The sequence below is a fragment of the Pleurodeles waltl genome, chromosome 4_1 (genome assembly GCF_031143425.1).
Source record: "Pleurodeles waltl isolate 20211129_DDA chromosome 4_1, aPleWal1.hap1.20221129, whole genome shotgun sequence".
In the NCBI taxonomy this organism is placed as follows: domain Eukaryota; kingdom Metazoa; phylum Chordata; class Amphibia; order Caudata; family Salamandridae; genus Pleurodeles; species Pleurodeles waltl.
Genome location: NC_090442.1, coordinates 1012933031 through 1012958285, shown reverse-complemented (window position 1 = coordinate 1012958285; position 25255 = coordinate 1012933031). Strand labels below are relative to the sequence as shown.

Below are 25255 nucleotides of genomic sequence, written 5' to 3'. Positions count from 1 at the left end.
TTCAGCTGGATGGGACTCATGTTAGACCTGACAGCCTTAGGGTGGTCACCCCTAACTTTTTGCCTGCCTCCCTCCACTTTTTGGACACTGTTTTTGCTGGTTTTTAGACTCTGCGCACTTTACCACTGCTAACCAGTGCTAAAGTGCATATGCTCTCTCCCTTTAAACATGGTAACATTGGATCATACCCAATTGAACTATTTAATTTACTTATAAGTCCCTAGTAGAAGGCACTGTATGTGCCCAGGGCTTGTAGATTAAATGCTACTAGTGGACCTGCAGCACTGGTTGTGCAACCCACTTAAGTAGCTCCTTAACCTTGTCTCAGGCCTGCCACTGCAAGGCCTGTGTGTGCAGTTTCACTGCCACTTCCACTTGGCATTTAAAAGTACTTGCCAAAGCCTAAATCTCCCCTTTTTCTACATATAAGTCACCCCTAAGGTGTGCCCTCGGTAACCCCTAGGGCAGGGTGCTGTGTGGGTAAAAGGCAGGACATGTACCTGGGTAGTTTACATGTCCTGGTAGTGTAAAACTCCCAAATTCGTTTTTACACTACTGTGAGGCCTGCTCTCTTCATAGGCTAACATTGGGGCTGCCCTCATACAGTACTGAAGTGGTAGCTGCTGATCTGAAAGGAGTAGGAAGGTCATATTTAATATGACCAGAACGGTAATACAAAATCCTGCTGACTGATGAAGTTGGATTTAATATTACTATTTTAGAAATGCCACTTTTAGAAAGTGAGCATTTCTCTGCACTTAAAGCTTTCTGTGTCTTACAATCCACGTCTGGCTGGGTTTAGTTGACAGCTCCTTGTGCATTTACTCAGACACACCCCAAACACAGGGTACTCAGCCTCACTTGGATACATCTGCATTTTGAATGGGTCTTCCTGGGCTAGGAGGTTGGACTACCTGCTCTCACACAAAGGACTGCCACACCCCCTACTGGGACCCTGGCAGACAGGATTGAACTGAAGGGGGACCTGGTGCACTTTTAAGCCACTCTTTGAAGTCTCCCCCACTTCAAAGGTACATTTGAGTATAAAACAGGGCCTCTGCCCTACCACCTCATACACTTCCTGGAGAAGAAACTTGTAACCAGAACCTGCATCCTGCCAAGAAGAACTGCCTGGCTGCCCAAAGGACTCACCTGACTACTTTCTCTGAAGGACTGCTGCCTTGCTGTTGCCCTGCTGCCTTGCTGTTCCCTGGCTGTGGTGAAGAAGTGCTCTCCAAGGGCTTGGATAGAGCTTGCCTCCTGTTCCCTGAAGTCTCAGGACCAAAAAGACTTCTCTCTTGCAACTGGACTCCTTGTGTGGTGAAAAATGAGACGCACAGCTTGCTCTGCGGTGAAAAATTCACTGCACGCCGACCCGGGACGACGACGCTCGACTTCGCAAGGAAAAGATCGACGCGGCGCCTGCAGTGCGACCAGAACTTCGACGCACGGCCCACCGGATCGACGCACAGCCGACCTGGGACGACGACGCCCGACTCCCAGAGGGGAAATCGACGCAGCGCCTGCCGTGAGGGAGAAATTTCCCCGCATTGCCCACCGCAACGACGCAGAGCTTGCCAACAAGCCCAGGATTCCACGTACAGACCCCAGGGCGTCTGAAAACCCCGCAACCCGAAGAGGAAGCCTGTCCGCACGCCAGAAATCGACGCAACGTCTTCCCCGCGTGGAAAATAACGACGCAAGTCCGTGTGCGAAGGGGCAAAACCGACGCACACACCATTTTCCACGCATCTCCTCCTCTGCGGCCCTTTGCAGAGATTTTTCACTCAAACCAGGTACTTTCTGCTTGAAAGAGACTTTGTTTGCTTTTAAAAGACTTAAGACACTTTATATCACCTTTCAGTGATATCTTTACATTTTCTTATTGCATCTTTGATCGTTTTTCACCTGCAAATATCCTGATAAATATCATATATTTTTCTAAACACTGTGTGGTGTATTTTTGTGGTGCTATATGGTGTTATTGTATGATTTATTGCACAAATACTTTACACATTGCCTTCTAAGTTTAGCCTGACTGCTCAGTGCCAAGCTACCAGAGGGTGGGCACAGGACAATTTGGATTGTGTGTGACCTACCCTGACTAGAGTGAGGGTCCTTACTTGGACAGAGAGTAACCTGACTGCCAACCAAAGACCCCATTTCTAACAGTTGTTATCTGCTTCAGTGACTTTTCCCTAATTGCAGGACTGTATCCAAAACAGCAGACAAACTAGTCCAAGCACTCCGAATGTGCAGCGGATAAGTTGAAAAGGTACAGATAGCCATGACTGGTGGCAAACTGAAGGTGATCTAGAATCGTCACAAAGGTAATAGTGGCTAGAATTCGATGTTTTCACTCTGAATGGCATAACAACAGACAACAGAAGGTTGAAGATTGTCATAGTTTTGACGCCTTCAGGAATTTTCAAGCCTTCAAAGGAACCTTCGAGGATTGACCTTGAATTGGGTAGAATTATGATGGGACATAGGAAGATAAAAAAAAAAAAAAAAAAAAAAACACCCAAAAGATGTCTCCCATGACGTACTAGAGCCCGCTCTCTTCTTGGCCCAGCCTTTTCACACGTTCGGCATGGTTTTAAACAATCGCGGTTCATGTAACTTCTCCAAATGGAAGTACAAGAAGCACTCCCCTTTAGAGAATGAATTGCTGGCACATTCATCTGGAACCCAGACACAAATAAGGACAATGATTTGTTTTGGGTATTGCCTACTGAGAATAATTCTAGTACAGCTGAACAGTAGACTCCTGAAGATGAGACTTCTTTAGCAGGAAAACACGTGACCTCCCTGTTGAACTGGTGCCTTCATCTCTCCTATTTCTATCAAATCCAGAGAGTAAACACACATTTCCTTGGCTGTGTAAAGGTTTTACAGACTGTGGTTACATTGTGCTTGGGACGATTTGCTGAGTCATGTTCTAATCACTGTAATGCAGATAACAAAGGATAAGCTAAAAGGCAATTTGCTACCATCATATTCATAAAGCGAGAATTGTGAATGTGACATTTATAAATATCACCTAACAAGTACTGCCTTTCATTATCATTGCAGCAGAAATACTGAAAAATGCACTGCACAGAAAAAGAGAATTTGGTAGTGAACTTATATGCACAACACCTCAGCTCCCATCTGTTGTACAGGCTTCATAATTTTAAATTGATGTAGGTGGTAATCTTTGATTTTTTAACCCTGAAGTGAAACTAAAATATCAACTCAATGTATTAATACATAATTTTCAAATGAAAAAAACTTGAACAATATATACCTCTTGACAACATGTATGTTTTCTAGGTACTTGGATGTGAGTTAAGCACAGCAGATATATAATTACCTATATATACTACGGATTTTCGTAGGACGATATTTAAAACTCAATATTCTGGTAATACACCTCTCGCACACTCCCATTTAACTGGTATTTTGTCTTGTGCAATGAACTCACTAAGGGCTTTATCCTACGGAGCTGCCTTTAAACAACTGAAACCCTGTTCTATACCTATAAATCCTAAACACAGTCACAAGTTTCTCCCTACATCTTTCTATATTTACCTTTCATGTATTTACTTTTTGTAGTGCACTGAACCTCATAAAATGTTTACCGAATATTAAAAACAATCTCTTGCTCTTCTCGCATAAATTGCGAGCATCTGGAGTTCCTCAGTGGTAAGCCGTAAACAGCATGCAGAGTACGACAAGACACCCATAATGATGGAAAGGTTGCCTATGTGGACCAGATTTACTAACATTTTTCGTCACAATAATGATGGAAAGGTTGCCTCTGTGTCCCAGATTTACTAACATTTTGCATCATAGTTGCACCACCTTTTTTGATGCAGCCACGATCCACGGGCTCATTTGTGTTGCCTTGAGTTCTCTGAAAAAGAATATATTTGTGTGCAAGGAAGTATGACCTTCCTGTATAAAAACATTCCTGCCTGTAATGCAGGTACCCTTGCACCATGGTGCAAGAAAGCCTGCATTTGGTGCTAGGCTGCCTGAAGTGCACCAGTGCCATGATAGAGCAGAAGTGCACCATATCTTAGTAAATATGGCACATTTTTTATCTCTCCCTTTCAGGCAGTGCAGGAAGTTGTCTTGCTGTGTTGCGTTGCATGAAAGGTTAGTGTATCCGGTCTTTAATCTTTCAAAACCATATCTACATACAACTTAATCAATAATAATTTGCTGCCTAATATTTCAGGGTTTCTGTTTTTAAACACTGTAAATTACTTATTTATTGTAACTAGCAAGTGAAGCTATGACCCAGTTTCATGGTAGTCAATGTATCGACCATGGAATAGGGAAAGGGTGAATTCGTCTAGCCAAAATTCAAACTGGTGACCTGCTGCTCACATTTGTCAGCAGCAGGAATCACCTCGCCGAGCCGTCAAGCACTAGCAAAGAGCAACTTCTTAGTGTAACTAACCATTGACATTAAATACATGCGGTCTTGGATCCTGGACTGCCTAATTCTATGATCATTACTTCCCACCCCTCCCATGTTCCAACAACAGTTTTGTTTGAGTCTCCATTTTCTTCTGCCATCATCTGGAGGACCTAATGAAGACCTTATGAACCAGGTGTAGCTCAACCTGGATGGCTTCCACAGGCTTTCCTCTGTATAGTGGGGTCAGGGATGGAAGAGATAGGTATTTCAGAATAAATATTTTTTTTTATTATTGATTTAAAAGCAACTGTAGGGTTTCTCTATGCCACCTGGACCTCACTGTATTTCGATGCCTAACCGCAAAAGGAGGGACGAGCACACAAATAGGCACAAACATTTGAGGAAAGAATAATTTACTGTTTTATTGTTAGTAGATTTTCTGGTGTCCTTGCTGTGGTATGGGCAGGCATGGAGAATAACAAATTGTGTGTATATCCATGTGCATATGTGTCACATATCAGCATGCTCAGCAGAGGTGATTGAGCTTTGAAAGAAAGGTATCCTCAACATACACAGCACCAGCAACTAGGCAGTTTGGAAAGGAATGTAGACGTCTTATAAGAACTGGGAAAAGTCAAGAAAATCAGATTATATTTTGTCATAAGGAAGGCTCCTGAGATGGGAGTTATTTTTCAAACCGAAAGCATCAACTCACTGACTCAGCATCTGACAACATTGCTACACTTCATGCATGTTTTAAAACATCTTAGCATGTGCACGTACCTTTGAGTTTCCATTCTGACCTTGAAGGAGCTGACAAGCAACTTGTATCATCATTTTTAGTAATAAAAAAAACTCTGCCACCAGAGTAGAAATAGAAATATTTCCAAAGTCAGGTAAGTCACTGAACTGCTGGGATATCACAGGCCTCTAAATAGTCCTGGCTTTGCACAATTACAAGGGGCACATGGAGCTGAATGTTTCTCTTCCAGATCCTGGCTCCATTGGTTGCCTCTTAATTGTGGTTGGTCCCTTGATTCCTGCAGCACCAAAATCACCTCTAAAAATATCTGTTTTTTCCCACACAATCCAATTACCTTTGATGGAATACCCATTGTATCTATTGTAAGTGACCTAAGGTCAGCCGATGAGGGAAGGCAGCAGTCCCAACCCTCCTAGGACCTGGAGGCCGAAGGTAAGTGTGTGTGTGATGTTTCAAATTGAATGTTTGGTGCGTGCGTGCATGTTTGAATGGTATGAATGCTGTTAATGGATGTGCGTGCGTGCGTGTGTGAAAGAATGAGTGTGTGTGATGTTTTAAAATGAATGTTTGGTGCGTGCGTGCATGTTTGAATGGTATGAATGCTGTAAATGGATGTGCGTGCGTGCGTGTGTGAAAGAATGAGTGTGTGTGATGTTTTAAAATGAATGTTTGGTGAGTGCGTGCATGTTTGAATGGTATGAGTGTTGTTAATGGATGTGCGTGCGTGCGTGTCTGTGTGTGAAAGAATGAGTGTGTGTGTGTGTGTGTGTGCCCCGCCTGCCCCCCTCCCTCCTAAAGCTGCCAGCCACCACTGGTTTTGCCTGACAAGGGCATGAGGTATGGTTTGTTTAACTAACTATAACTGGTCAATTTCAGGTTTTTCTGGCTTTATTTTGTAACTATAACTTCTCTTTAGCTTAGCTTTTTAAGGGAAATTTGCTAATATTTTGTGACACATATGTTAATGTCTTATGAGCAGAGGAATCCATAATCTATCCTTAACATATTTTTCTCAGTGAGTTTTAGGGAGGGGGAGTTAATGTTATACTATATCTGCCTTCTATACACCCAGTCTTCGCTGCACATGGCGTACAGCTGTGCACTGCAGGGCATAGCGAAAGGGTCAGGCATTTAACTAAGACCTGAGCCTATTCTCCTGAGCATCTAAACTCCCACCAGTCCAACCTTTGCAATGTCCAGGCTTCAGCAGTGTGTGGGAGGGACTTAGTGCTGTGCCTAAGCATGGGGTTCAGCAAGGCCATGCGCCCAACTTGTACAGATAATCTCTCATACTTCCAGTCCCTACCCTGTAGGCCATCAGTCGTAAGCAGTAAAGTTAGCCTTACATCCAAATCATGCTGCATTCTGTCTTTGGCTGAATAGAGCAGGTGGTGACCACTCGGCCTATCCATAGTAAAGTCCATAGAGCCAACCCTCTCTGCATCCAACACTTGTGGCACACAGTCAATAAATGCAACCAACTATCTTAGCATTCAACCGGTGTAGCACACAGCTTGTAGCCATGTGAAGTGGGGATGGCTGCAGGGTCCATGCTTTTGTCATGCCCTTTACCTGACCTCCCATATGCCCAACACTTATGCCTACAACTTTGCTTGGCACGTTCTTGGTGCAGGCCCTCCACAGGCCCTCATGCCACTTAGACATCTGTGCATGGCATTTAGAAGTACAGAGCAACCTCTGGCATCAGGGCATTGACTGTCCAGACACTGCATCAGCCTCTGCGCCATCAAACTAGCTGTAGTCAGGCCTATGCTGTTTTGATGTCACTGAATATGCCTCATTTGGCCCTAAGCCGTGGAACATGGCTTTTGTGTACAATGTGGTGACACCTGTGTCCACTGTGCTCACCGCGTGTGGTCTTTGCCAAGCATAGTCAGTCGCACTGTTTTTTTTTTGTTTTTTTTAACGTTTTTTCAGGATTGGCAAAAATATATTGATTTTTAAAAAATCACAGTTCTATCCATACATTCGTGACTCTGCACTCTTGGGCTTTGGATCCCTGAACGATATGAGCCTATATCTTATATTCAATTTATAAGGAGTGAAGGCTTTGATGCCTAGTATCCTGTTATGGCTGCCACAATAACAAATGTCACTTGATGCCATTTAATCAGATTAAAAATCCTACACAAATTCCACAATGGATGGTGTGAGAAATACAGTTGTCAAACATTTGCAACTTGCAACATACCTTTTCTCTAACTTAAATATCAAAATGTTCTAAGCTTAAATATCTTGGAAGCTACTGAATTAATTCATACCAAATCAAGGGATAGCATAACTCTGACTAAAGCCCTAGTTTCATGCTAAGACTGGTGTGATAGCATTCAGCAGCTAAGTCTCACATGGAGTTAAATTGGGCAAACGCTAATTAACTGATCCCACTGTTAATATCCTCCCAGATGGATTTGCATGAACCTCAGTATGCCGAAACTTACCCCTCTAGGCTATTTAATTGAAAAGTTTTAGGCATTTTCACCAAACAACTCCAAAGGCGTTAGCAAACCAAAAAAAGACTCGCCCATAACTTCACAGTTGCTATCACTGTATGTAGCACAAAATACAATGGTATAGAAACCTATATTTCGCAGATACACATGAACTATTTAAATATTTTGCCATTTCTTGTGAAATACTAATTTCGTTATCCTTATGACAGCCCCTAAACCACTCTGTGGAGCTTTACCATTGTGACGACTACTAGGATTATGCTGCAATGAGGAAAAAAATATGCAACAAGGTTTTTCTTAATTAGGTGGTAAACGCTGCAGCCACAGAATCACATTAATCCACTGACTCTCACCATTGTCCACTGCTTTATCAATAATTTCTTCAGGAAAGGTAAACACCTAAGCATTCTAATTCTAATCAGTGCCCCTTGTTCGATGAAAACAACTTTTTCAATCTAATTACCACAAAATAAACACATATATAGCAATGAAAATGGGTAACATTTGTAATTCGGTCCTATATTACAATTTTGGTGTTTTGGTGACATTTACAAACCATTTAACCTTTGGCTTTGTGTTCTATAATGTCAAATTCTGAACCATGTTGCAGAGCTATTTTTTATGTGTGCTCCTAAAACCACGATAAATGTACAGTTGTCTTTACAAATTAAAATAAAAAAACATTGAAATGTGCATGTTATTTTTAGCTCTGCACCCATAACTCGCACAACAGTCATGCAAACCGTAACTCACATGCCAAATGCGATGCTTATGACCTCAGAAAATGTATATGAAAAAGTAACAATACCTAAAAGCATAATTAATGAAAACTCTAAATAATACATCATGCATACTCATTTATTTCATTATGATATGGGTGATATAATATGTATTCCCCTCTGTAAGATTAATTAAGACATTTAAAATTGCATCTATTACATCAGGGTGAGGTAAACTCTTACCAAACCTTACAGCACAGAGCCAATGGGCCTGTACAGCTCAGAATGGATACATGGCAGGTATACACAGTACATTATAAAAACTCTACAAATTCACTGAAAAACACACATAAAGTTTAGTTAAGATTCAACAAACACAAACTCAAAAAAAACTATGAACACCTCTAATTATGACATGCATACCATAACTCCTGTGGCACGCCAAGCTCATTACATCGCTTTGCTGATGGCACAGGAAAAAAGCTGACTACCATTAGCAAAACATGGTGAATGGCATAAGTCATGCTTTGTGTTACATACCATAACTGTTGAATGTTGAGGCTTTTTGGGATTTGGGTTTGTTGAACAGTAACTAGCCTTTAACTCTGTTTTTTCAGTGATGTTTGTGAATGTACATGTATATATGTATGCAGATTGGAGGCAGAGTCTGGCAAGATCATGAGTGTTGTAATATCACAAGCAGTCTATGATGGGGCACAAGTTATATTTACTTCACTAAACTATATTTTGCATATTTCAATGGCTTTTGAGTTTTTTAATGTTAGCTTGTGTCTCATTCTAAGACCTTTCTAAGACATTTCTGCAATGACATTTTAACCATTATTCTTTTAAGTGTGTGTGTACAGATATATACATATGTGTATGTGTATATATACATATTTTCAAGTAAAAAATCAATGGTTACAGAGACGTAATAGTTAGGTTCTGAATTTACTCATACAAAACCTTCGAAATTCACCAGTTACAGTTATTTCAAGTAACTATAACTCATGCTCTAAGGTCAATATAACATGCGCCATCTGCCATGCACAGTTTTGTTATGACTAATTTTACAACAAATAATACAGTGAAATTATCAATGATCTTATAAAAGATGTCATCACTGATGTAATAACTGGCGTAATTAGCAGTGCATGGCGTGGGCAGGCATTATAGTTGCCTTAGAGTAATAGTTATAGTTACTTGAAATAATTATAACTATAGCTGGTGAATTTCTAAGGTTTTGTATGAGTAATTTCAGAACCTAACTATAACGATCCTGTAATGTTTGTTTTTTAGAGTGAATTTCTATGTATTTTTAAAATTCTATTTCCTAACTATAAAGTTCCTGTAACCTTTATTTTTTCAGTGAGTTTCTGTTTTTTTATGTAAAGTGATTTTTATTACTATTTGTTAATTCAATCACCGCTGTGCATGGCTTTCGGCCATGCGCAGGGGCGGTTGGCTGCAGGGTCTGGCCTACTGTTATACTTAGAATGAGATATTTCAGGACAAATTAAAAAGAAAAATGTTTTTGTCAATTAAAAATAGGAGATAACCTTTCAGTATGTAACTTTATTAATATTTATAGTTGAAAAGAAACTAAGATGGGAAATACCCATACACTCACCCAGACTAGAACCCTTAACCTTTAGTGTGAATGTCTGAGACCTTAACCACTAGGTCAGAGGCAACTCATTACTGTGGAGTGTCCAGACTTAGCTATTACATTCAACCCACAGATTTTGAGGGAAAAAACGTCATTACTAGTAATGTTTAACAGTGAAAACACTAGAAAATAAACAGACACACTGCCAAGCAATACTAGGATTCAAACCTTCAGCCTATTGAGTAACAGCACAAGACCTTGACCATTAGGCCAGATGTGACCCTGTTCTGCTTTGCATCCAAACATAACTATAACATTTGTAACAAACATCTTGCAAGTCATTGTATGGACAAACCTTTGCAATGATAATCGCTCTCTCTATCTCTTCCATCTCAATATGGGAGCCAGCATTGCCCCCACAAGCAGGGAGCTGCTTTAAATAGCAGCTCCCCACTTGTTGGCGCAATGTTTTCATCTGTTTCCTTGCATGCATATTTGCATGCAGGGAAACAGATGAAATCCTCACATTCTGCAAGTGAGAGCTGTTTGACAGCTCTCACTTGCAGAAAGTGATGTGCTTGCTCTGATTCGGGGGGACCCCTTCATTCTTTTAGTTCAGCTCCTTGGAAGGTGGTGGTCCTCCGGGGCAGTGGGGGGCTGGGCAGGCTCCCACATTACCCTTTATTAGAGACCTGGGGAGGTGGTGGTCCCCAGGGCTGTAGGGGAGGGGAGTGGAGGGGGCACGCAGCTCCAAAATTGTATTTAGCTGAAATCCCAGGGAGATAATGGTCCCCGTGTCTCCGGGAGGACCAGGCAGCCCCCCACATTACATTTTATTGTAGTCCGAGGAGGTGGTAGTCCCCAGGGCTGTGGGGGGGGGGGGGGCAGGCGCATTACATTTGGTTGGGGCCCTTGGGGCTGCAAGGGGTGCATGGCATTTATTTTGTACTTAGGTGAAGTCTCGGGGAGATGGCAGTCCAAGGGACTGCGGGAGAGCCACGCAGCACCCTGAATTATATTTCATCAAAGCCCTGTGGAGGAGGTGGCCCGGGGCATAAAACTACCCTAGGAGAAGGGCCCGGTGCACCCTCCTCCGTTATTTCAAAATACCCCCGGCACCTGGCCCACCCAGGGGCTTCTTAAAAACAAGAGCTGGAGCCCGCACAAGTTTCTTTGTGATTTTTGCCGCAAATTTGCGGATCTACTGCAAATTTGCAGCAAAAATATTTTTTTTCATGCTTTTTTGCCTTGTGGGAACCCTCTGTAACCCCAGCACCAGAGCTAAAGGGTTAGGGTGACCGTACCCTGCCCCTTTTCTTTTTAATCTTTTTTTGTGGGACTCAGTTGAAGCTGAGTACCAAGATGGCTGACAACACTTCCTGGTTGAGGTTTTGGCAGACAATCAGAGCTCTGCATTTCCCTGCATGAGCTCATTATTATTTGGAAATCCTTCGTGCCTCTGGATATCTACATTTGGTTTTCTTGTAATATTTCAGGAAGTACTGAACAGATTTAAGCCAAATAACAAAAAGCACTCTTTCTGGACCAAGAGCTAACTTTCTGCCAAATTTAGTGTAATTCTGTCTAGTGGTAATGATGGTATCCATGAGGGAGGTCGCAATTTGTGACCCCCTTGGGAATGGCGGCCCTCACAGGGATGGTGGCCTGCTGGAGACAGCAGACCACCATGTCTGTGACTGCTTTTAAATAAAGCTGTTTTTTGTTTGCAATGCAGCCCGTTTTCCTTAAATGAAACGAGATGCATTACAAAAACAAAAAAAATTTAATGTTTTTGTTTCATTTTTAAGGACCACTGGGTGCTCTGAAAAAAATTATTCAGTGACATTCACAAAGGGGAAGGGGTCCCATGGGGACCCCTTCCCGTTTGCGAATGTGTTAGCACCAGTGTGACACTGGTGCTGACTGCGATTGGTTTGCGACTGCATTCGTGGTCACAAAACAGTCAAACATGGGACTGCGACTCGCAATTAGGAAGGGAACACCCCTTCCTAATTGCGAGTCGCAATCCCGTTTTGCGATTCAGTAAAATGTTTACCGAATCACAAAACTGGGTTTGTACATGGGGAAGTGCTTTTTGCATGTTGCAAACATCCACATTCGCTGTTTGCGATGTGCAAAAAGCTTTGTACATGTGGCCCCTAGTTTCCATAAGAAAAGCATTTTTTTTGCCAATAGCTTTGGCTTCGTTTGACAAATCTGCAAGACATTTTCAAAACAAATATGGCAGTCAGTTCAGCTGCGGTCCAGAAAGTTTCATGGTGATCCGTCAAGACTGGGCGAGAAAAAGGGGAGTCCCAAAACACACTTTTTCCATGCATTCCCAGTAGGGTCTTTAAACATACTTACAGCCCGAACTTCTAGACGGAATCACACCAAATATGTGAGGAAGCTGGATCTTGGTGTGCAGATTGTGCTTTTTGTTATTTGGTGTAAATTTGTTTAGTATTTTTGGAGTTACTAAAAGTTAAAAAATATAGTTATCTAGTGATGGGGAGGCTCGGTGATCCCGAAGATCACATGCTGAGATCTGACTGTCTGCCAACAATTCAACCAAGAAGTGTTGGCAGCCATTTTGAGACTCAGCTACAGCCAAGTCTGAAAAAGAAGCCCAAAAAAGAAAAGGGGTATGGTACGAATACCCTTACCCTCTAGCCTTGGTCCTGGGCCACCCTGGGACCACAGCAAGGAAAAAAGGTATTTGTTTTCTTAAATTTTTAGCAACATTTGCAGTGGATCCGTGAACATTGCTGATTTTTTTTTTTTAAACAAGTACAGTCTCCCGAGCTTGTTGTTATATTAGTCCCCGGGTGGCCAGGTCCTGGGGGCATTGAGGTTCATAAAAAAATGGAGGCTACAGGGACGTTATAGTTAAGCTCTGAATTTACTCTCACACAACCACAGAAATTCAGCTGTTATCGTTATGGTTATCTATAACTCGTGCCCTGAGTTAACTATAACATGCACCTTCACCATGCACTGCTAAATACCTCAGATATTACATGACTTCTTTTATAACATCATTAAAAACATCACTGCAATATTAGCAGTCAAATTATTGAAGAGAAAACTGTGCATGGTTAGGGCACGAGTTATAGTGACCTTAGGGCGCGAGTTATAGTTACTTGAGATAACCATAACCATAACTGCTGAATTTCCATGGTTCAGTGAAATTGTTTTAATGACAGTCACTTTTAGTACACATTGAACTGTGTGAATAATAAAATATACATCTCATTATAGTTATTGACCATTTTCTGTCAAAGACAATGTATACACTTTGTATATGTTGATATTCTGAACCCTTCATATAACCAGTAGTGGTGGAACATTTTATTATCAGCAAAATTATTTAAGAAGTGATCTTAATAATATTAAGCTAAATTACAAAGTCAAGCTTTTCTTGTCCAAATATGCAGCAAGACAGAATGGGTGTTTGCCACGTGGGCACATAAACCGTGCATAACTATACTGTATTAGAAATGTTCATGATTTCAATGAACCCAGCATAGTAAAAAAATATGTCACATGATATCATTAAGTTTATAACTGTACTTGTCAACCAGTAATACTGTTTTTGTGTTAAACTCATTAAATGAAATTCGATTTTTTTATTAACAGAATTAATCACTGAGTCTCTATTTTGCATATAGATTCAATTGCAGCTGCTACAGATCCATTTTGTTACATTTGAAGGTCATCAGCATACCATTGACTAGATAGACTGCGAGAAGCAATGAGAGAAGTTACGGTAGTTGGGTAAATAGAGAATGGAAGAGGACCTGCTAAGGAGCACTGATAGTACCTTCTACAGAGGGGGATGGAATAAAATCAAATGAATGATTTGTGAGAGATGATTAAACACGAGAGCTGAACCTAAAACATCAGCAGCATAGAGAGATAAAAGTGTGATCAAAAACACAAGAAAGTTTGAAACAAATGAAGTTAAATGATTGGCATGGCTGGCAGAGTGAATACATTCACACCTCAAAGAAGAGCTATTTCAGTAGAGTAGGTGATGTAAAAACCACATCAAAGAAGAGAGACAAAAGAGTAGAGATAAAGGTATGAAGAGAGTTGGCTGGAGATGCCCCACTCACGGTTAGAGAGAAATAAGCATCCTGGGACATAGTGAGTGGGAGTGAGGGCAGAAATAGTACGCCATGAGAGGGAACAGGCAGGAGAGTGCCATGAGAGAAGCAGAAGAGAGGAGGAAGAAGGGCAATGAAGTGGGGGGAGACTGAGAGAAGAGACACAAACACATGAGCTGCGAGGCTGCATGAGGGGAAGACAGTGCGGAAAAAAGATCAAGGTGACACAGAGACAAGTTGAAGGCAGCTGAAGTAAAAGATTAAATGGGCAGGGGTGTAGCTTGATCAGTAAGATTGGGGGGGTGAGCTTCAGATTTTCCAACAATCAGGATGGCATATAATGTTTAAATACGTAAGGGGCAGTGAAAAGAGGGAAATGTGGCTTGGTAGGGATACTAAGTGAGGGAAAGCACAATATTTTGTACAATTACCAATATTTTTGAAGACTTTAAAAACTGAGAGAGAGAGTGTGTGCATTTTTATCTGAATGTATGTAAAAATTCCTGGTGAAATCTGGCAGACATTTCACCATACCCAACTGAAAGCATCTGTACCCAACTATTTATCTGAAAATTCATTTATTAGGGGTATGTAGCACCCCACAACCCCCCCTCCCCCAAAGCACGCCCCTGTAAATAGGATGTGGGTGGGTCGGGTATAAGACAACATGGGAAAGGGTGGTGAAGAGGGTTCGACAGAAGAGGGTGCTCAGACCAGCCACCTCACATGATGCCACCATGTGTCACACGATATTGGCTCCCCTCACATGGTCACCCAGTGCGGAACGGATATTACACAGTGGGAGCGGAAAAAAGCTGAAAACCAAAGCAGAATAGTGGCTTTTCTGCTGTTTTTAGAGGCTATGAGTAGCCAATGTCAATTAAAGAGTGTGAAAACACCCCAGGACATTGGCGGTCGCTGTGTCAGCAAGCTTTTGCTCTCTTTTTTTTTTATTGATTTTTGGAGTAGGGGGAAATAGAGGGTGGAGGTGGCTGAAGTGCCTCTGACAGAAGCAGTTCTCTGCAAGAGGATCCGTGCCTTTCACTGCCATGTCCCACTTCACACAGTGAAAAGGTTTATTAAGTGGGCAGGTCTGGTGCCTTCAAGTGTCTGAAAAGCAGAGCCAATGGCGAGAGGGGACAGGACAGTGCAGCAGATCAGTCAGATTAGGTAGGGGAATGAAGTAGAGAAGGACAATTAAGCAAGGAGAGAGTTGGGCAGATAGTTGCACAGATGGGAGAGCCAAAGGCTGGACAAGGCAGTGCAGCTCTGCACTTCCATGGATATTCTTTAATGAGAATCAATTGCAAGATGAGGGGGTACTGCTGGCTGCAGCATGGAGGGGTAGAGTTCCGAGCAGGGGCAAAGACAGCTACATTTATTGTCCTTGAGTTTGGAAGAACGCCAGCACTGTATCCCTAACAGCACTTGGGTGATTTTTTCTGAGACTTCATACTGGGTGCTGGACTTGCATGCATGGCCATTGGACCATCACGGCATCTAACTGCGCCTATGCCTGTAACTTGGATATAACATCATGTAATGGCAGTAAAGCCTTTTGCTCCCCAAGCGTGTGTCAGGTAAAACATTACATGTGCACATCGAGTCCCTTTAGGGTAAATCCATGGCTGCATTACTGTAGTTTATCAACAAACCCCAGCTGTCACTCTGACTGTTGGCAGTATATTTATGTAATCTTCCAAATGGCACCACCTCCTGTCCCCCCTAGACTTGCAATCAGGGACCGTTGAGTACTCCTGGTTTCCACTTCCAGAGAGAGTTTTTGTGCTGTTGCTTGATACGGTTATGTGCAGTTCTGTAGAGTATATCCCGCTGGAAGCCTGGTGCTTCAGGGACTTCGGAGACTTTCTGCCTACTAACTTGTACTGAAAATCAGGTTTACTATTTGCAGCCAATAAGGAGTTTGTGGAGATCTTGCAGCACCTGCCAAATGCAACAACTTGGTTGCTTTCCAGATCTTTGGTTGTTACTGCCTTTGAGCCCGGATTCTCTTCATCAGACACAAGCCTCATCAGTAGACTGCAGCATTCCTGTATTTTTCCTCTGCTGGGACATTCTACTTTCGTCAGTCAACCAGTTAATAATGTTTTGCTGGGGATTAATTCCCTCTACAGGCCTGTTCATCATGTTCATATTTCTGATTCCTGTATGGTGTTACATATAATTTCTTTAAGCTCATGTCGATGTTCGCTGGTTCAGTGATAATTGCCTAAGATCCATCCTTGAACAATTTATTTGACAAAAGTACTGCCAAAAAACAAATAAACAACTGGACCAGGAAGCAAATGGCAAAAGGGAATTCAAGAAAGGAGTGACCAGAGCAAATAACTGAACATTGTACAGTTGATGAGGTGGAGGTGTGAACGCTGAATTTATTACAAATTAATTTTATGTATTTTGGATTAAGGATTTGCATAGAATTTGACTAATACAGAAAATGCTGTGCGACTTGGAAAATGTGCCCACTTGAGTGGCCGCCTTTATATACGTAATGATTTTATTAAATGAATAATAATAATAATTGAAGTATATGTATTAAAAAATGGTAGTAGTGTTTTATATTAGTTTTACATTGTGTGTTTTGCTTATTAATTGTAGGCCTCAAGTTAGTAAGATTTGGGCGTTGTCTGCACAGCCTCACATTAAGCTGCACTGTTTAATAAATTGTGGGTATGTATGTCCAGAGAAATCAATTCTTCTATTGTTCACACCGCATTGACCAAACATTAGCAGATGTATTTCACTTTCTCACAAGAACTGCTTGCTAGAATGTCTTCTATTAGTAGTTGTTACATTGTACAGTTTGATACGTGAGACAGCGATGTTCCCAGGAGCTAACAATGGATGCACTGACTGGAGTACGGATGGATACAAAAGCGTTACCTGATGAGTATGACGATGGGAACAGGAGAAGAGGAGCCAATCATCGTCATGTGAAAGACAGTTTAGTTATATCTTAGATTTAGGTTTCTATTTCTATTGGATTGATTGTAAACATATGATTCTCTGACCAATGGTAACTTGCGAAGTTCTTTAGGTGATTTTAACTTAGCCCGACTTCACAGAGGAGAGGGGAGCTCATTCTATTTTGTTTGAAGAGCTGAACAGTTCCTGGTGATTTATTTCCATCTTTAACTTTATTGCGTAAGATTCTAATGCGGAATGCTGATCACTTAGACATTACTTGTTAAATGGTTCAGTGATTGCTTAGAGACCCCTGTGTCTGAACCATCCCCTTCACTGCCCGTTGCTGAAGCTGACCGAACAGATGTCCAACTGGCGAAGATAATCGCAGCTTTCTGATCCATATGAGGAAAAAAAATGCTATTGTTCTAGTTTTAGGTTGTTCTATGTTTCAAGGTACCAAAAGCTATATTGATAGAGCCATAGCTAGATGTTTTTTTTCCAAATTAACTTTGACTAAAATTGTTTTTCATGAAGTCCAAACATGCTATTCTAATCAGAGGGTTAGTTAGGGAGACCCAGAAAATGCTAACCAATTGTAATTAATAAAGAGTTGATGCTGTTCATTTGCTGCTAGATGTATGCTATTTCTATTGCACAATTGTTCTTGCTTTTAATTTGTACTGTAACTCTTTATTGCTTAACTGTCAATGTGTTAGCTAAATTGAGATTCTTTAGAAGTTTTAGTCAACTGGTGTTGTTTATGTATGTTTACCACTTGGTTTTGAGACTAATTTATGTGATATTAGCATTGTAAATATAGAGAAATAAACATTCTAACTTTTACATAAAGGTGTGGTTATTCGTCGCCAAATGGGTCATGGTGTGTAAAGATTACTGACTCCAAAGAATAATTGATGATGTCTATTGATTATGATGATATATTTTTATGGTATTTGAGACTTATGGTGTAATCACTCTAAACTTAGTCAAAAGGTTAATCGAACCTCTAATGCGTCCCCTTTTAAATTAAACAATAAAGGACCAAATAAGGACAGATGCACTCACAGAAAATGCAAGGAAGCATGCAGGAGTCAATCCACCTGTTGGAGACCAGAAACAAGGGTGTGAGTGGAGCTGATGGAGGTCTTGCGCTGAACAAGGGGAATCACCAGGGTGTCCGCAGTGCACATAGTGGTGCACAGTACCAGTTTGCTACTGCAAAGTGCCAAAACTGGATAGCTGTAGTCAAGCGCTTGAACTCTCCCTTTCAAATTAATGAAATGTAGGTACTCACTGCCTGGAATTGCCTGCCCTTTTTCTGCCATCAAATCGAGGGCTTATGGCGACAAAATAACCAGTATGCTTAAATAAGACTTAGATGCCATTTTAAACTGTAAACCAGTGCTTGAAATGCATAAAAAGTATGGAAACTGTGATCCTGAGTGTAGTGAACCCACAGCAAGTTTGTGTGGTGGCGGGTCAAAGACAAAGCTGAAAAGAACAAATTATTCTGGAACTATTTGTTGGTTTTTCAATTGCATATTGTATAATGCACACAACTCTGAATGAAAAATCAAAGCAAGTTGGCTGCGGTGGAAATGCACACTTTTAAGGTACGAAACCTCAACTGGTTAATGCATTCACTGCAAATGTCTGTGTATTTATAGTGTTACGAGGTCCATGGATAGATTTAGTTTTAAGATAAAAACAAATGCTTTCAAATAGTAATCTTTTAGTACTAGGCAGACTGAATCTATTTCACACATTATTATGAGTCCCTGCAAAGGACTTTCTCCAGAACTCAGCAGGTAACACCCTTACATTACCTCCCAGAAAAAACAAATCTTCATCACTGTGAACCTTCAAGTGACTTCATCAATTAAAGCTTATACCTGTATCCAAGCAGCCTTAAAATTCCTAAGAAACCAAGGGCCAGATGTAGCAATTTCCGAATTTGCCATTCGGAAGGCAATTTCCGAATCGCAAATTTATATGCAGAACGGTGTCTCAGACACCATCTGCGAATCGCAATGGGGTCGCAAAGACCCACCTCATTAATATTAATGAGGTGGGTCGCATTTTGCGACCCCATTGCGATTCCCTGCACTCACAGGGATGGTGGCCTGCTGGAGACAGCAGACCTCCATGTCTGTGACTGCTTTTTAAATAAAGCAGTTTTTTTTTTTGTATTGCAGCCCGTTTTCCTTAAAGGAAAACGAGTTGCAATACAAAAAAATTTCAAAACCATTTGGTTTCGTTTTTTCAGAGTAGGCAGTAGTCCATTGGACCACTGCCTTCTCTGAAAAAAACATTTTTGGCAACATTCACAAAGGGGAAGGGGTCCCATAGGGACCCCTTCCCTTTTGCGAATGGGTTACCACCAGTGTGACACTGGTGGTACCTGCGAATTGCTTTGCGACCGCGTTCGCGGTCACAAAGCAATTTAGCATTGCGGTGCGAGTCGCTAATAGGAAGGGGACACCCCTTCCTATTTGCGAGTCGCATTCACATTTTGCGAGTCGGTACTGACTGTCAAAATGTGGATGAGCATCACGATGCGCGTTTTGCATGGCGCAAACTGCAATTTTCGCAGTTTGCGCCATGCAAAACGCTACCTACATCTGGCCCCAAATGTACACATTTACATTTCTTTCAGGTGTCAGGCCGAAGGGGTGCTGGAAGTAGGGATGCGAGAGGTGCTTTTGCACCCTTGAAATAATCCTGCAGGAGTTAAGAACGGTAATGAGCAGTGAAGGGGTATTTAGATTTTGTTTTTATCTTGTGCATTTGTTGTAAGTTGAAGTACAGAGGTCAAGTGTCATGCAATGACCACTGACAATCTGCTGCTTATTTAACATGGAGATTCCTAATTTTGAAGTGTGACGGAAATACATTTTTTACAGGATAAAAACAAACCAAGAGACTTTACTTGTGTTATGCATGTATGATTTTGTGCAGAAATCAGATTGACCCACTTCTTTGCTTGTGCACTACATAGGTTTAACAGTAACTCTGCGTGACTGATGGAAACGAAGAGAATATTTCAATGCAAAATGTGCGGCCTGTAAAGGAAACACTGAGGCACACCATGCTTCAGTGATGCGCCACTGGAGACACAGTACCTGTCAATAATTCTTCTGGCAAATGAGCTTGGTTCATTTGCTACCCTTTGTGGAACACATGATTTTTTCACAAGCCCATGGATATACCATTGACGGCAACACCCCCACTCTGAAAATTGTTCCAGCGCCACTGTCAGGCACCCTGACGAGAAGGCTTTGTGTGTTTTTTTGCTCTCTGTTCTTCCATGGGCTTCACACCACAGAAGTTCCCCTCCCGCTGCTGTCACCTGAAAGTTAGCATTTGCTGTTCAGGGACTTTTTTTTAACAGACCGTGTGGGAAGTGTTACAAAATTAATAAAAGCATAAGCATGCTTATCCCCAGAGATCCCACTTCAACCTCAGCTATAGCCTATAAATTAATGCAGTTTAGATACTGTGTGCCCATTTTCAAGTCAAAAGGTAATCCAATTTCAGCCATAAACTCCTTTTTCTACGAAAGTGGATGGCAGCTGCCTAGTGGGTTTTATTGTGTGTGATTAAACCTGAGCTCAGTCCCACCCGCCAAAAACTGTGACGAGGCCCAGTCTGGTTTCGCGGAGTCCTGATTTGCTTCCTTCACATCTTTACCAAAGGGACTATCATAAACGACGTTTTCCGAAATGCGAATGGCGCATGCCTCCTCACCTGGAACTCTGATATTAGGACATTCCAGCTTTTGGCAGCAGCGTTGGATGGCGTCATGACTGCCCCATAGAGGGCGCTAGTCCCCACCAACTGACAATGAAAGGAGTATTCCGCCGGAGAGGAAGCGTAGGGGATGCTGAAGAGAGCGCCGGGCGCGTTGTCGTTAGCAATTATCTGAACACGGTCGACAGTGAACCAATTCCGCGCCGAGCCCGCGTAGAATTGATTGCTCATTGCGAATCTGAAAGCCAAATAAAAACAAGTTTAATGTGTCATATATGAAAAGAAAATGTGAGACGCTAAGTGTAAAAGTATTATTACAAATTATTATAAACAGAACAGCGAATGTACAGTAATATTTTAAACTTAACTTTATTGTATAACAACTCAATCATCCAAATCTTTACAACCATTCGAATTCAAACCAGTAAACTAAAACTCTGCTGAGAAATCATACCTTATTTCTAGGCTCCTGATGTCTGCAGTCAAATTATAATATTTTAAGGACAACCTGTAACGGATAAAACAGGAGACAAAAACGACAATCTTAGAAATTCTGACTATTTGACATGTTTTCTTGCTGACAGCAAGCTCTGTGATGCCCCACAATGGAGAGGGCTATAAACAAAGGACGTTTAAGTTACTTTATTCACTGTGTTATGTTGAAGGTTGCCACCATGAGCTAATACATAGTGAGACTGTCAATAACCGAAATTATTTTAAAGGCGTGGCTAATGGAAACGATATATAACAAAGGAATATTTACCATAGAAAAATTGAATGATCATTTTTGTAGTATAACATAAAAGACCCTGGAACGTGGGGCTAGCCATCATTGAAGGTAGCAGTTGTGGGAGGGCATTAATATTGCATTAGTGTCTGTGTCAGTGTAGGACAAGGGAGGCTTGGTCCTGTCACAACGGTGTAAAATTCTGACTTTCATACCACTGCATTGCGTGCAACAAAAGCACCAAAGCATTTTGTTGCACACCACGCAGTGGTAGAAAAACTCGTGCTACACAGAGAAACGTGAAATATGGCCTACATTTCTTTCCTGTGAAACACAGATAGTAGCAGGCCCCAGTCCTTTCTCCAGAGCTTTAATGTTCTCTGAGCTACTGGCATTATGGAATATGTAGGACCACATTATGTGACAAGGCTGTCTCGGTTATGCGGGGGGAAATGCAATATATGCTGCACATGCTCTGTCAGTATTTTGTTATCCATTTGATAGAGAAACAACAGTTTCGTTGAAATATGTAACTTTTGGAAACTCTGTGGGAAAAGCAGTAAATCCATACTTATGAGGTAAACACTGCAGTCACCGAATCATCAAAATATATTCATCTCCACTTTTGCCAATAGCTCCTTTAACAATTTAGTCAAGAAAGGAAACAAACTCTAAACAGTCGAATGCCAATCACTGTCAATGTTTAGCTGCACTGTGAAGAAAACAGATTTATTTCAAGCTAACTACCCTAAATCCTGGTGGCCCCCAGAAAAAAATGGATGGGCACCCAGACACCCAAAACAAAAATAAAACAATATTTAAAAAAATAATAAAGCTGCTGTTGAAATATACATTTCATTATAATTATTGGTCATTTTCTAACAAAGAGGGTGCATTTGCTTTATAAATGTTGGTATCCTGATACCTTCATAAAGCCAATAATCCCACCTTTTACATTTTGGTGTTCTGGTCCTTTCACAAAGTCAGTAGGGTCTGCCTTACTTAAAATGACACCCAGGCCCTCCACTCAACACCCCCACCGCTGCCCATGGCTAAGGTGCAGGGGGGAGAGATTGGGCATCAGCTGGGATTGGGTGCAGGAACTGGCCTGAGGCAACTCCACACCATGTAAGGCAAAGGGGCTGGCTACCTACGAAGGGTTGGATGAGGGCCTGTCCACAGGCCAGGGCATGTGTCCAACCACTCAGTACATACCCTTAGCTGGGAAAATCAATGTGTCCCCCACAAATGTAAGTTTGCATGGGTGTGTGCATGTGTTTTCTTTGATTCTTTGAGACAATAATCACATAAAATGGCATGATTAGCAGATTCCGTCTCATATTATTTAGGGATATCTTGGTTCTTACAAAGGCCACATAACTCATCTGGGCATTTCAAGATGGACATATCTTTTAGACTGTGTCAGAGAATGGAGAGGCCATTACTACTTTCAGACATCCACCTAAGTACTTTCACTGTACTGATTGTGTTTAGTCTTATTAGGATGACCATCATTAAATAATGTATGCATGGTTACATCCTAGATAATCTTATCTTCCCTCATCTCTACAACATCTAAGCGCTCCCAGGTCCCTGGTTGAACCTATTCTAATGCACAGTAATTCATAGGGTGAGGGGCAATGATGAAGCATGCCACACAGTTTTGTGGGACAGTTTTGTGGGAGAGAGGATCTTTTCATAACTTCGCTGGTTGTGTATGCAGGGTTTTGGAACTTGAGTCCATTGAATCATTTCGCTTAGAGGGGCCTTACCTTGTTTAACAATTCGCAGCCTAAATAGAGCAGAAATGACATTCTGACAACTTTAGGCAGATGTCCAATATCTGCCAATCTATAAATGAGTCTGTTAGTTCTGCTGTTGCGGATTCTTGGGCCCAGCCTAGACCAGAGTCCCCTGCTAGCCTTCCACAGCGCAAACGTAAATAGCTTAGGGAGAAAGCCCACTCCACACACTGCCTAATGGAATATGTGTCTACAATAACATTGAGAGGCTCAGTGCTCATAATAGCGACTGAGAGAGTAGACGAGAATGAATACAGGATCAGTCTCTGCACAGGGCCCAGCACTGGTGCAGGTATGTCTATGCAATGAACAGATGACTCAAGCCCGCTAGCAGTGCTGGAGCCAACAGGAGGTTCCACAACAGAGTCAAACACAATGAACACAAATCTGCACTTGTGCCATGCTCTTCTTGGTGGGTGGCCAGCAAGGAGGTCCTATTACACATTATTGCTAGTGGAGAGAATAAACTAAAAGAAGCAGGGGTACAGGTAATCATTTCCACTGGTACCTTAACAGCAATGCCATTGTGGAAACTGCAGGTATGCTCCACAAATTAGGACATTGTGCAAATGATCAACGTCAAGACCGTCAGCTTTGACGGTATTTGGAAAACTGGTTATAAGCAATGTGGATTTCAACATTGTGGAAGACCACTGTGCCTTAAAACAACAGGAATGTGCAATAGTATGTGAGGCTCTTTGTAAACAGTGGTGCTCTGTGGGCAGCTCTGAAAACAGTGTCAGTGAAATGTGCTTTGGGACAGTGTGTTAATTTGGCAAGGGCAATGTACTTTTGGGGCATGACAAATATTGACCTAAAATATGTGTGGGAAGTTGTGTAATTGTATTTGCACAGTTTAATTTGGGGCATTATTATGTGGGGAGGATGTGTGTACAATGGGTTGTTGTGCAAACTGGGCACGAGTAATATGATTTGTATGACCTGTGACAAATTAGCAAAGTCATTACATTTGGTGTATTGTGCAAACTGAATAAAAGCAATGCACTTTATGGAAATTGTGCAAACTGGAGACGGGCAAAGTGTTTAATGGACGTAGTGGAAGCTGGGCACAGGATATCTGTTGTGGGTGTTGTGCCAAATGGGAAAGGACAGTGTGTTTTTGGGGTACTGTCAACACTAGGCAAGGCAATACGATGTAACCTTTATCAAAACAGGGTAAAAGCACTGTGGGAGTATGCAAACTGAGGATGAGCAATGTGTTTAGAAGCATAGGTTATATTTCTAGTAGAAATGCTGAAAAGTGGGTGCGCTCCACGTACTTTGGAATTTGTGCAAAATGTGCAAAGTCAGTGTCCTTGTAGGCAGTGATCCTGCTGGGCATCGGCAATATGTCCATAGGGTATACTTACAAATAGAATTGTACACAAGGGCATTGCACAACCTGGGAAAGTGAAATGTGCTTTGATACAGGTTTGCAAACCAGGCAAAAGCCATAGATTTTGCAGCATTGCAGAAAAAGCGTCAAGAGAAATGCACTTTGAGAGGACTGTGCAAACTGTGCAACATAGTAGTTGTTGCAATGCCCCTGGCGCCAAATTAATATTAGCAATAAGTCTCCCCAAGCGTGAGCTCCTGAGTTCTGAAAATGCGCATATATATTTTTTCACTGAAAAAAACAAAGGTCACAGGGACGTTACAGTTAGGTTCTGAATTTACTTGTACAAAACCATAGAATTTCAGCAGTTCTACTTAGAGTTATTTCAAGTAACTTTAACTCACGCTCTAAGGTAACAATAACTTGCGCCCTCACCATACACAGTTTTATCATCAATAATTTTATTGCACATTTTGCAGTGAGAATAGCAAAGATGTAGTAAGAGATACACCTCTGCACACGGCCTTGGCTCATTCACAGTGAGGGTTGGCCGCAGGGCCTGGCCTGCGGCCTGACCCTGCAGCTAAGCCCTATAAACACCCAACCTGCACCATGCACAGCCTTTGGCCT

At 41.7% G+C, this 25255-nt stretch overlaps 1 protein-coding gene across 1 annotated transcript in view; it reads right to left on the bottom strand.

Annotated features, from left to right (window-relative positions):
- The window catches only part of LOC138288350 (V-type proton ATPase subunit S1-like), a 321316-nt gene that overhangs the window by 23096 nt on the left and 272965 nt on the right, over positions 1–25255 (bottom strand). Inside the window, exons 8-9 of the mRNA XM_069229885.1 lie at positions 21215–21268; positions 20758–20998 (exon numbers count right to left, since the gene is read on the bottom strand). Of these exons, the coding sequence (XP_069085986.1) occupies positions 20758–20998; positions 21215–21268 (295 nt within the window). The remainder of the gene's footprint in view (positions 1–20757; positions 20999–21214; positions 21269–25255) is intronic.